The sequence below is a fragment of the Ochotona princeps genome, chromosome 10, assembly GCF_030435755.1.
Source record: "Ochotona princeps isolate mOchPri1 chromosome 10, mOchPri1.hap1, whole genome shotgun sequence".
Classification (NCBI taxonomy): domain Eukaryota; kingdom Metazoa; phylum Chordata; class Mammalia; order Lagomorpha; family Ochotonidae; genus Ochotona; species Ochotona princeps.
In genome coordinates, this window is record NC_080841.1 from 41173829 (window position 1) to 41186725 (window position 12897).

At 40.5% G+C, this 12897-nt stretch overlaps 1 protein-coding gene across 2 annotated transcripts in view; it reads left to right on the forward strand.

Annotated features, from left to right (window-relative positions):
• Positions 1-12897, forward strand: part of DISC1 (DISC1 scaffold protein) — a 304734-nt gene that overhangs the window by 270749 nt on the left and 21088 nt on the right. For both annotated transcript variants that reach the window (XM_058669349.1, XM_058669347.1), the window contains exon 11: positions 6799-7072. In XM_058669349.1, the coding sequence (XP_058525332.1) occupies positions 6799-7072 (274 nt within the window). The remainder of the gene's footprint in view (positions 1-6798; positions 7073-12897) is intronic.

Sequence of the window (12897 nt, forward strand, 5' to 3'; positions counted from 1 at the left end):
ATTTAGTGTCTCCTGGCAGCAGTCATCACCCAGAAGACAAGCACAAGAGGTGCTGTGAGCGGGCAGCCTGACGAGTCTCACACGGAGAAAGGCTTGGGTTCTGTGGGCCCGGGGATGTGCTCAGCCCTTCAGCACCATATGGACAAGCTTTTTGTAGTTGATATAACCATTGCTACCCTCTTGCCCGGCCACCAGCATCTCCACTTCTGTCATCTTCTCACCCAGCGTGATAAGGACATGGAGGATATCGGCACCCATGATGGTGCCATTCCCTTCCTTATCAAACACCTGGAGGCCTTCTGTCACATAAACTTCTAAATATAATTATATTTGAGCAGATGTGTTGAACTGATCAAGAGTAGCAGTGCCAAAGGTGTGAATAAGGAGCCCGGCATAGTAGCCTAGGGGTCAAAATCCTTGCCTTGTATACACTGGCATCCCATATGGGTGCCAATTCATGTCCCAGCTGCCCTGCTTCCCTTCCAGCTCCCTGTTTGTGGCCTGGGAAAGCAGTCAAGAACGTCCCAAAGCCTTGGGACCCTGTAACCCTGTAACATGGGAGATCCGGAAGAGGCTTCTGGCTCCTGGCTTTGTATTAGCTCAACTCAAGCTATTGCAGCCACTTGAGGAGTGAACTAGTGGATAGAAGAGTTTTCTCTGTCTCTTCTTCTCTCTGTAAATCTGACTTACCAATAATAAATATTTTTTAAAAAAAATGTGAATGAGCATGTAGCACTATATTTGAAATGCATAGGAAAATGAATTAATTTATCCAGAGCAAATAGAATATGAAAATGAACACCAAGAGGGTAGTAAACATGAGAAGACTATAAAAAGTAAAAACAGTAGCATGATAATGACACTTTCAGCAAAAGCCTTAGGATAAAACATGGGGAAACCAAGAAAGGAAAAAAAAAAAACAAACAAAAAAACCCAAAACAAACAACAACAAGAACAACAAACAGTTGGTGGGTATGGAAAGATAATTCACAAAAGAAGATCTGAGTAGTCACAAAGTGATGCCTGAGGATAAATATATATTCAGGCAACAAGACACTTCCATGAGACTGGCTAAAATCAGAATACGAATACACTCAAGTCCAGTGCTTCTAAGGATTATCACTTCACTTCGATCCCACACTTTCCCTTCTGACCCAGGGCATTGGTCAGAAGTTCTGTCCTTTCTTTGACTGAAAATTTCAGCTAGCATAGGGCTTAATCAGAGGGTGAATTGTGGATGCACTAGTTGGCAATTTTTCACAAATGAGCATACTTTCTGTACATGTTAAGCTCCCTAATGCTCTTACGTCTTGCTACTCCTCTTCTCCCAAAGGTCATTGGTAAGACCGTGGGAAAAAACAGACAGAATCATAGTGGGTCCTTGTTTTTGGTCCGCTTGACATATAAGATGCCTGTGCCTATTGTTATGTGCAGCAGTTTTTTTTTCCTCTTCTTGGAAGTCTGATATTCCATCACATAGATATATCCACTCTGCCATTTATGGACATTGGATTTTTACTCCGGTTTTTGTTACAATGTTGCGTGACTGTATTTACATGTTGTATTGTTGTTACTCATGGTTATCTTTGTTACTCATGGATTCCATATTTCTGATTCAGCTACTCACTAACATTTATTTGTAAGTTCAAAATCAACACTCTCACAGCTTTCTCTGTCATTCTTGGCCATGCATGGACTGGCAAAAATCTTCACATGTTCCACCTGTGTGTTCGCAGCTCACACTGAAGGAAGCAAAGGCTGCTTTCTTGTTTCAGCTCTCATAGTGTAAGCAAGTGTTTTTTGGTCTTTCTGCTTAGTGCCATGTTTTCTCATTTTGTGCCAATTTGGGGTGATTTTACTGTCTATAAAGGCCCCTAAAGTGCAGAGCCAAAGTGCCATCTAGTGTTCCTCACTGTAGGAAGGTTGTGAAGGGGCCATATGAAGAAAATCCATTAATTATAAAAGCCATACTCATGCATGAGTTATGTAATACTGTTGGCAGTCTGTTCAATGTTAATGAATTAACATATGTTAAAGTGTCTTTAAACAGAAATACACATGAACTAATGTTCTGTATTGACCAGAAGCTCAGTTTTATGACAGAAACCTCACCTATATTTACCCGAGGAGTGATGCTAATTAAGCATTGACGTTGACTCTTTAGAACATAACTGTTGTGAATAACAGAAGTCAGCTGTATGTGTTTGCATCTCATTGGCTCTGTACCTAGAAGTTGTGTTGGTGGGTCATGCGGTTGGCCTGTTGTTCCATGTTTGTAGACTGATCAAAGAATTTTCAAGGATATTCTATTTATGCACAGTCACACTGGAAGCTAATGAAAATTCTCACAGTTCCATATCTTTCCAACATTCTGTATTATATAGCTTGTTAGCATGGCTTTAGTCACCTTGTTATTTGTAGTACATCACACTATGTCTGATTGTGCTTTTCCCTGACGATTAATGCTGTTTCAGTATTTTTTTGTGAGGTATGTAGTGATCATTCAGATGCCTTCTTTTTGTATCATTTTCCTTATGGTTAGTACTTTTAACTTTCTCCTTTGTTTTTTTAATAATCTGCTTGCTATAAAGTCAAAGATATTATTATTACGTTCTACAATGTACCTGAAATTTATATGTTTATCCTGTGATCAAGTAATTATGATCTGATCTTTTCTATAGTGACAATCACAATATGTTCAGAAGATTCTTTCACATTGTATCTCTAATAATGCTTTGATGATATCATACTGTTTCTTTTTACTTACTGTAAATATCCTTATGATGATATGATTAATTTTACTTACTACTCATATGCCTATGATGAATATATGCCTCTTCCAAACTGTATGTAATTAGATTTGGATTTTAATTCTAATCTAAAACATTTGCCCTTTAAGTGCAATATTTATCTACTTATACTTAATAAAATTCCTGATCTATTTGACTTTAAATCTTTACTATTTATTATTTAATCATTTACTATTTTTTACATCTGTACTGTACTCAGTACTTTCTTTTATTGCTTTTATTAAAGAAACATTTAATCATTTGTAATTTAAAAAAAATTTCCTCTCAGTTTACCTGTTATGTGCTCTTTTAACTTTCGTGTTTTATAATTCTATCAATAGTTCAACATGAATGCTTGACTTTTCAATGCAGTAATAATGGGCATTTTTACTTCTTCCTATACAATTCAAGATCTGGACATGTTTTAATTGCTGCCACTTGCTCCTTCCCTTTGTGTATTGTAGATCACAGAGTAGTGGTTACTATTTAATAACAACATTCACTTGAACTCCCCCACATATGTATGATTACTTTTGTGTATTTTTTTTTCTTTCTGGCATCATTTGCTCTATCATGGATGCACTAACAATGAGTTCTCCCAATTTTTTGTTTATCTAAAGAATATTTTACTAAGTTGTTTCATATATACAGTGCTTTTACTTTCTATGAGTGGTGTGTGGTATATAAAGTATATAATGATAAAATTTGAGTAATTAGCATATTGCTCATCTCAAACATCTATCATTACCTTGTGATCAGAACATTCAAAATTCTTTCTTCCAGCTCTTTTTAAACATGCAATATGTTATTGTTAACAATAGTCATCCTACTCTACAGTAAAACGCTAGAACCTACTTTTATGCTTGAAAGAAATAAAAATGATTATATAATTCTGGATTGGCATTTAATTTCTTCATGTAGCTTAAAATGTTACTTGATTGTCTCCTGTCTTCCACCAAGACTCCTAAGCATATTTTTATTACTTTGAAGTCAGTGTGTCTTCTCTCTGGCTTTAGCGTTTAATAAATGCACTATGATGAGCTTAAGTGTGTGTTTTAAAAAAAATCTTGTGCTTGGGCTGATGCTGTTGTGTAATGGCTTACGCTTCTGCCCACAGTGCCAGCATCCCATTTGGGTGCCAGTTAGGGAGTCCTAGCAGCTCTACTTCTGTTCCAACTCCCTGATAATGACCTGGGAACACACTCATGGATGGGCCAAGTGCTTTGGCCATTTGAGCAATGAACCAGTAGCTGGGACCTTTGGATCTTCCTTGCTCTCTGTAGCTCTGTCTTTCAAATAAACAAAGTAAATCTTTATATATAAATCAATCAATCAATCAATCTTTACATATATATTGATGTCTCTTTTAGTATTGTCTGTACCCCATGCCTTTCTTTTCTTTCTGACTTCATCACCTATAGCTATGATCTTTAAAATAACCGTATGTCATAGAAAACAGTGGATGTGATGGAGAATTTCCACAGAGAACGGGAAGCTGTTTTTGGGGAATAAGGGGTGGTTCCCTTGCTGGATAGCTACTCTCACTGGAGAGCATGAGCTGGGATGCGGATGGACCAGACTAGGCAGGGCTGCAGCACCTGTGCACCTCATGTGGACCAAATCAGGGAAGAGCCAGGATGGGCAGACTATTCCTACTAGTGCTAACAAAACTAGAGGGGGTGAGAGCTGTGGAGGCTTAACCGTAGCAGAAGCTGGCACTAGGGGCTAATACTGTCAAGTCCAACCACAGGGCCACCTGGAGAGAGCATAATCCAGGAGTGAGAGTGACCTGGGAGGGAAATAGTGGGCTCCCCTCTCTTGGGTTACCACTCCCACGGGAGGGCACAATAATAACTAGGACAGGGGCTGGGATGGCTAAACAGAGAGGCCCTCAACAACATCCATGAGGGCTGGACAGTTGAGCTGGTTGGATGGAACTAAGCTCCAATACCCTTCAACATTTACGAGAGCCATTAGGGATATGGGGCAGACTGAACTAGTCAGCTACACATACTGGCAAATCAGGGCAGGGGCGGGCCTGGTGGGGGTTATTGGGAGTTGCTCTGACTAGCCTGCAGCTCCCACTGGTTTGTGTGATGGCCGAGTATGTGATGAGCAGAACCAGGATGGACTGCAACACCCATTGGTTCCAGTGGAAGTCGGGGCTGAAGACGGAACCAACCCAGCAATTGCAACCACCAGCTGATCGGGGAGATGGACTGTGCCAGGTCCTGTACTTGCTAGTACATATAGGAATCTGGTCTGGGAACACCTCAAAGTTTCTTTGGGGATCCCCTCAACCAAAATGGCGGACTCAGAACCTTAACCAAGAAAAGAAGAAGATAGAACAGGTCAATCAACCACCACAGCTATATGTTGGTAGCGAAACACTGGACAAAGGGAGACTCTGTGATGGACTATGTCAATCAGTGGATTATTCAACAGCCTCATCATGTCTGGAGTGGCGAGATTGGCAGCAATGTATAACTGGTGAACTACCGGGACCTGGGGTGGGTGGGAGACTGGGTGGGGCTTCTCCTCAATATTCCCTTTAGCCCTTGTAACTTTTTTACCCTAATCAACCATGTAAAGATTGCCAAATATAATCAAGTAAAAAAAAAAGTCACCGTCTCTAATCTTTTCCTCTATCTCTACCTCTCAAAAACTAAATGAATGAATATTTCGAGAAAGGGCAGCAGCTATTTAGCCTAACAATTAAGAGGTTATGTCAGATGCCCACATTCCCTATCAAAGTACTTGGATTCAATTTCTTGCTCTGGGTTCTAACTCCAGCTTTCTGTAGTGCTGATTCTTGGGAGAAAGTTCTGTTGACCTAAGTAATTGGCTTTTCAAACTGGAGAAATGGAAGAAGTTTGCAGCTCCTGGCTATGGTTTGGTTCTAGGCATTACAGATATCTGGGAAGTGAATTAGGGGCTAGAAGGGTCTCTTGCCCCCCAATTTGTGCTTCTGTCTCTTGTATGCAAATTTTTTACAAACTAAAAACCAATTTTTAAAAAGCAATAAAAATGTAGAACAAAATTTATGAATTTGATTCCCTGTAGTACAATAAAGGGTTATAAATGGAAGACAATAGAAGGTATCTAAAATTAAAACAATTGATGAATGCAAACTTTTTGACTTTACATGAAAAGCAAATAAAAAAATTGTCTATGTTGTGTTCACTTGTCCTGTATATTTAGTTGGACTGAATTGGTAACAGGCTCTCTACAAGAAAATGTTGCTGCTTCTCTGCCAGAATCACTCCTGTCTGCTTTCTTGTGGCACCAAAGGTGAATATGTGTTGCAGCTTTAAGATTGTCCCTGTTTGGCTCCATTCATTTATATTTTGTACTGGCACTCTAGAATTTGAGTTCATGATCCATGTTAATTGGTTTTAACAACAGAGTGGAAAATAAGATATAAACCTGATCTCAAAGACCAAAACCATTAATCATGTAAATAATTAGCATTATTATCAAATAGTATGAAGGACAAGTACAGGTGTTAAAGAAAAAAGAATAAGATTCTAGTTGAAAGGCAGGTAAGATTCCCACAAGGAAAGGTTATTTAACTGACATATGAAGATAATGTAATTCAGCTGGAAGTAGATCCGGTTGTATATGAGCTGGTACGGGAGAGAAATGGTTCTGGTAGATCAAAATAGTTCATGCAGATGTACTGAGCTGGGGAGAGTTAGAACTGTGGACCCAACGGAAGTGAGCAGGTTGAACATAGATGTGGGTAGAGGCTGTGTTATACTGGGCAACTGTGTTTCACTGGCTTTATAGAAGACCAAGCAGCTAAGAAGAACCAGCACTTGCTGTATGAGAACATGATGGCATACAAATTTGGCTTTTTATTCTGTTATTGAAATAATCTGTCACCATATGAGATGAAATTAAGGATAACATGTCTAGCCGACTTAAATCCAGCTAAGTCAGCTATTGACTTGGTATGATGAGTTACCATTGAGTTAATTTTTGTGCTTTTGTTTCCCCTTTGTCTTAGTTGCATGTGTCCACTGCTGGGAAAAGTGTGGGAAGCTGACTTGGAAGCTTGTCGAATGCTTCTCCAGAGTCTGCAGCTCCAGGAAGCCAGGGGCAGCCTGCCTCTGGAGAATGAGGGGCAGATGGATGACTTAGAAGAAGCTACCTCAACAGTTGCTGCCGCCATCCCTCCCAGTTCTTGTTCTGAAGAGGAGAAGAAGATCCCTTTGCAGGCTCTTCAAGAGTGGAAGACTCAGTCCCCCTATCCCCACTGCAAAGGAGGTGAACAGAAAGAGGTATGTCCTTTCAGCATGGCCTCCACAGGAGGAGCTCCTCTGAGAGGTGCTTTGGGATCTTGCTCCACACGGGAGCAGTTCATTTGGGGTAGGCTTTTTATCAAACCATGGACACTTTGAAAAATTTTCATGGCTGTTGAATATGATTACAAAATTAATACCTTTTTGAAGAAGGAAGTTTAAATGGAGAAGAATAAACAGGAAAAAATTTTACATACTTAGCTTAATTTTATACTCATGTGGCTAGATTTACAATATACAGGCAAATATGGAATTGCTTTATATAGAATACATGATGTATCCCTATATTACTTATAGTCATTTATAAGTTCTAAATCATCCATGTCATGAGTGATATTTAATTATGTATTTAGAATATTTATTATTATTTCATGATTCAAGCGTGTATATTTGCTATTGGTTTTTGTTTTTTTTTTTACCAAAGTCAGATCATAATGAATGGTTGTAATGTGCTTTTTCATAGAAATAAGAACTAATATTTGGTCTGGGATATATGTGTTACAAATGAAAATGTGGTTACTTAACTCTTTGTACTGGAACTTGACCTAGATGGACAGATATCACCTCCATGGTCTCTCTTTCTGTCTGCCTCCATCCTTCTCTTCCCCCCAACCCCCATCTCTGTCTTCTCAACTTGATTGTCCCTAACTCCTGCCTCTCCTCTCTCACTGCCCCTCTCACTCCAACAAGAATCCTTTTAATGCAATAGTGCCCAGGGAACCTTTTGCTGATCTCACTGCAGTCATGCCAGTCTCCAGGGATCCTTGGCTAGGTTATCAGGTATTTTTGGGTATCGAAAGTAAATAGAAGCCTGGAGGCTGGAAGAACCTGCTGCTTGGCTATTTTATGGTTGATGGTTGTTTTAGTCATTAAGTCCTTTCCTGAGCCTTTGCCAGAATTCACCCTTAGTAGCTAGAGAAAGCATTCCTCTCCCTGGCCCCATCACAGTTCACATTGTGTCTGCAGGCCCATGGCCTTTGCAGAGTCTGCTCTCACACACTTTACTGGAGTATGACATTTAGTGACTGTCTTCTGCACTGCAGAGAAAATTGATCCTCGATCCTTTATTTGAATTGAATGAGTTTATGAGAACCTAGGCTATTGTCAGTCTGAAATCCTTGCTGGCCAAATCACATTAGGCTCAATATAGAAGTACAGATGATCGATCTAAGCTCCTTTGTTAATCCAACCACTGCAGGTGAAATCCTCCTGTTGACCTAAATAACACAGTATAATCCTCCAAAGAGTAATACATTTACTTGGGGTGAATATTGCAATGGGAATGCAAAAGGCTCAGTAAACAATGTGCGTTTCCAGGAGGTTAAGACAAAGGAAAAGTTTTTAAAAGCAACATGAGGCAGATGACATAAATCATTGTGAAACTATTGTCCTTGGCTACAGACATCAGTAATAAAAGGTGGTACCCATCCAGCCTGGGCAGATAAAGCAAGATGTGTAGGGCAACCATCCTGGTACAGTGCTTTCTGTGCAAATAGTGATGACTTTTGTAATAGTTCTCATCTTTTGTGATAGATCTAGTTATCAGACATGTGAAGTCCCCTCCTCCATTAACTCCTGGAGTGATTGCTTTATGTGTTTTTGGCTAGGGCTTGACAGTATGATTCTGACAGCTTTTTCATCCCCAAGCTTGGCCCATGGTAGTCTAGGCAGAGATGTTGATGAGTCATGGCTGAGTTGCCTGCAAGACAGATTAACAGGGCAGTATGCACATTTATTTAATATAAAGCTTTATGTGATATAAGAGTCTTCAGAAATGCAGTTCCGAAGACAGAAGAACCTATGTATTGTAGTGCCTAGCATCATGACCAAGTGGGCAGTCTTGAACTGTGATTGACACAGAGGGATATGGTCTAATGGTCACAAACTGGAGGTAATTTACCAAGGTCTGCTGTACAGATTCTATTCTGTGTCTGTATCTTCAGAGATAAAGATGTTCCTTGTCTGAGCATTAGAAGGCCGTCCCCAGTATGAGTCAGGACTAGCTTAAGGAGAAGGTAAGTGACTCTCATGTATCCTTCTTTTGGGTGGAAAACGGCAGGAAGCAGTCAGAGAGATCTTCCCACTCCTGCCGTTTCCACACATGCCAGCATGCTGTATGTTGGACAGAGTGTTGTAAATCCCGTCACTCTTCCTGACTCACTGAGTTACCATGCTTATCAGGATCTATGGAGGATGGCATTCCCAGGTATTGGGGCTAATCTTCATTATCTGATTATGAGCACCTTCCATTTCATTATCTGGATGTGGGAAAACATATGTACATGTTTTCTAAGATAAATGTGTATATATATATACCTTAGATATATATATATCTTAGAAAAGATATATATATCTTATATATATCTTATATATATATAGATATTTTATATGTGTGTGTGTGTGTGTATAACTATATATATATAGTTGCGACAAAGATACGAAGCTTGGGGTCCTGTGTACATGAAGATTTAGAGGCTTGTCAGAAAAATGACCACTTGGATTTTCTGTAACTGAGTGCAGGAGTCCCACAGGCTGCCACCCCACTCTCCACCCCGAGCCTCCTATTCCTCTCCACCCACGGCAGAAGATGTCCCGTGATTTGTTCGTGGCATTCCTAGTGACAGGGTGCTCTGGAGGGGACTTCAAAGCTCTTGCTGATGCTCAGTGCCATCTACGCAATCTCATGCTGCAGCAACAGGTTTGAATAGTAATCCCCTCTTATCTGTGGTTCCACTTACTTTGCTTTCTTTTATCCATGATCATCTGCTGTCCAAAACTATTAAATAGAAAATTCAAGAAGTAAACAATTCATAAGCTCTACATTGAGTTCCAGATGATATGCTGAAGTCTCTGCCATGCGGCTCAGCCCTTCTTGCGACATGAATCATTCCTTCATCCAGCCTATCCACACTTGATACTCTGCCGCCCATTCATCATTTAAGTAACTGCCTTGGTCGTCAGATCAGCTGTCGCTATATGGCAGTGCTTGGGTTCATATAGTCTTTATTTTACTGAATAATGTTCCAAAGCACAAGAGTAGTGGTGCTGGTGATTGGCAGATATCTAAGAGAAGGTGAGAAGTCTTTAACTTAATAAAGGAAGGGAAAAAAAGTCACCTGCTGAAATTACTAAGATATATAGTTTAAAACACTATGATTGAGAGAGAGAAAGACCAGATCCACATAAGTTCTGCTATAATACCTTATTATAATCTATATTTTGATTATAGTTACTAATATTTTATTGTTCATATTTTACAAAGAATTTTTTATCAGATATGTGTATAACATCTCTTAAAAACCTATGGAAATTGTATGTTTAAAATTCATAGATTTTTAGTGCATTTTGTACCAAAATAAACTTATTTTTATTGTATGTTTTCCATGATATAATATTGTAGGTATAACAGATTCCTCCTTTCCCTACCTCTTTCCATTTTGATTTTGTTGGTAGTTATGTCACAGTATACACAAATTTATACCCAAAATACCGAATTTTAAGTGGATTTTACTGTAGGCAACAATAAATATCTATGTGTCTTAACTGATATAATTTGTTGATTTCAAAGAGAAAGATAGTAGTCCCCTATCTACTGGTTTACTCCCCAGAGTACCCTTGAGAGCAAGGACCAGATGAGACAGACGCCAGGAGTTCAGAACTCAATTGACATCTCCCACATGGGTAGCAGGGACTCAACTCAAAAGCAACTAAAACTAATTCTGTTTAGTCTTTTAGTTAAAATCAGGACTATGGATGTTCAGTTTGGTTGCCTTCAGCTCAGAATGGTGGGAAGGCAGTATAGTGTACAGGCTGCCAGTCTTTGATCCTAGTTACGCCACCTACAGGCCATGTTTCTCCATCTGGGAAAAATAAAAGTGGGAGAGAGTACTGTAAACCATCTCCAAGTTGTTGTGAAGGTTTGCAAAGGCACCTAAAAGTGAACCACACGTCACTGAGTGAGGCTCATCAGTGCTGATTTTTTGCTTCTGCCTTCTTGCTGGCAGTCATAAGCATAAGCAAGATGTTTTTCTAAATAATGTGCTGCGTTTCCCTTATCAAGCAGAAGTGAGCGATGGAATCATGGCAGAGGTCCAAGAAGAGAAAGCTTTAATAAAGGAAAAATCGTGTTTGTGTTTGGGTCCAGGATTTTAGGCAACTGCAGACATGGAGAAATGATAACTCAGGGTCTCCTGAGAAAGATGTGTTTTCGTTTTCCTGTGTAGGCCTTCAGGGCACTGTGAGAATCTGGGTCCATCTGTATTTGTCTGTGTACAAATGTGTCTGTTTGCTTTGCAGCTCTTAGCTGGGTTGGCTGTACAACACCCTGCTGGGTCTGGCCATTCCACTCTGGTTTCTTTAGTGAAGCATGCTGCCCAGAGGCAGTCAATTTCTCTTTGACCCAAATCTTCCAGGAAAAATTGCTGACGTCTTGTAGAGCTCCCCTGGGAGAGGGGATTCCAAAGCCTTCCCTGGGCCTATCTGCATGAGTTTTGGCGGGACTTCGTTCTCACAAGTGCTTTGTCATTTCTTAATGCCTGCCCAGTGAAGAGGGTCCCTGCCACGCTGCTTGGTGCCATTTACCCCATTTTACAGCTGCACCCATTAAGGCGTAGTAATTTGCTTTGGACCTTGTTACAAAGGAAGTCAGCAGCAAGGCTAAGGGCCAATTTTAGCATGTACTTCCTGAAATTTTAAGAACCTTATTATTTTCCAATTTCATTATGGTTTCACTATGGTTTCTTCCCAGCCTGTCCAAAGACCCTGCTAACAATCACATCCTATTGGCCCCGGTGCTCTAGATTGCACAGAAATTGCAGTGGGCCAGACAGGAGCTGCAGAAAAACTGGTGAGCCAGGCTTCCTCCTCTGTGAACTTGCTCTTGTGTACTGACCATTCTGACCATAATACTGTGTGATTCTTCCTTTCCTGTCTGCAGGCTGTCTTGTTGGGGGTGCCTTTTATTTCTGCTCCACAATAGGCTCACCTCCACACAGTTCCCGGATTGTACCACTCTCCTACCTCTCTCCTGATTTCTCATCCCAGTGCTGTCCTTCTAGAGTAGGGAGCTGCCACCAAAGAGTAGCTGGTCACTCGGAGTCAACTCACACAGTATTCGAGCAGATAGTGTATTGACATGTGTGCAATGAGAGGAATTAGCAAAAAGATACAACCAGAGAGTGTAGCTAGATTTGTTTGGGTTTAAGTATCCAAAACTTGTTGTAGAATTATGAGTGCAAAGGTCTAGTTATCTTTTCTCACCTATCATAGGCATCACTGCCAACATTTCTGTAGCAAAATATAAAACAAGAAAAAAGAACTCACATATTTATCCCAAGCCTTGAGAACTTTCAGAAAAGAAAACCCAAAGACACAGAAAAAACTGTCTCTTTTTTTTTTTTAAAGATTTATTTATTTTCATTACAAAGTCAGATATACAGAGAGGAGGAGAGACAGAGAGGAAGATCTTCCGTCCGATGATTCACTCCCCAAGTGAGCCGCAATGGCCGGTGCTGCGCCGATCCGATGCCGGGAACCTGGAACCTCTTCCAGGTCTCCTATCTGGGTGCAGGAACCCAACGCACTGGGCCGTCCTTGACTGCCCTCCTAGGCCACAAGCAGGGAGCTGGATGGGAAGTGGAGCTGCCGGGATTAGAACCGGCGCCCATATGGGACCCCGGGGCGTTCAAGGCGAGGACTTTAGCCGCCAGGCCACGCCGCCGGGCCCAAAACTGTCTCTTTTGATGCTTGGATTCAGCCATAGGGCGATGTGATTGGACAGAAGGGACAAAGTCTAATAAAAGAGA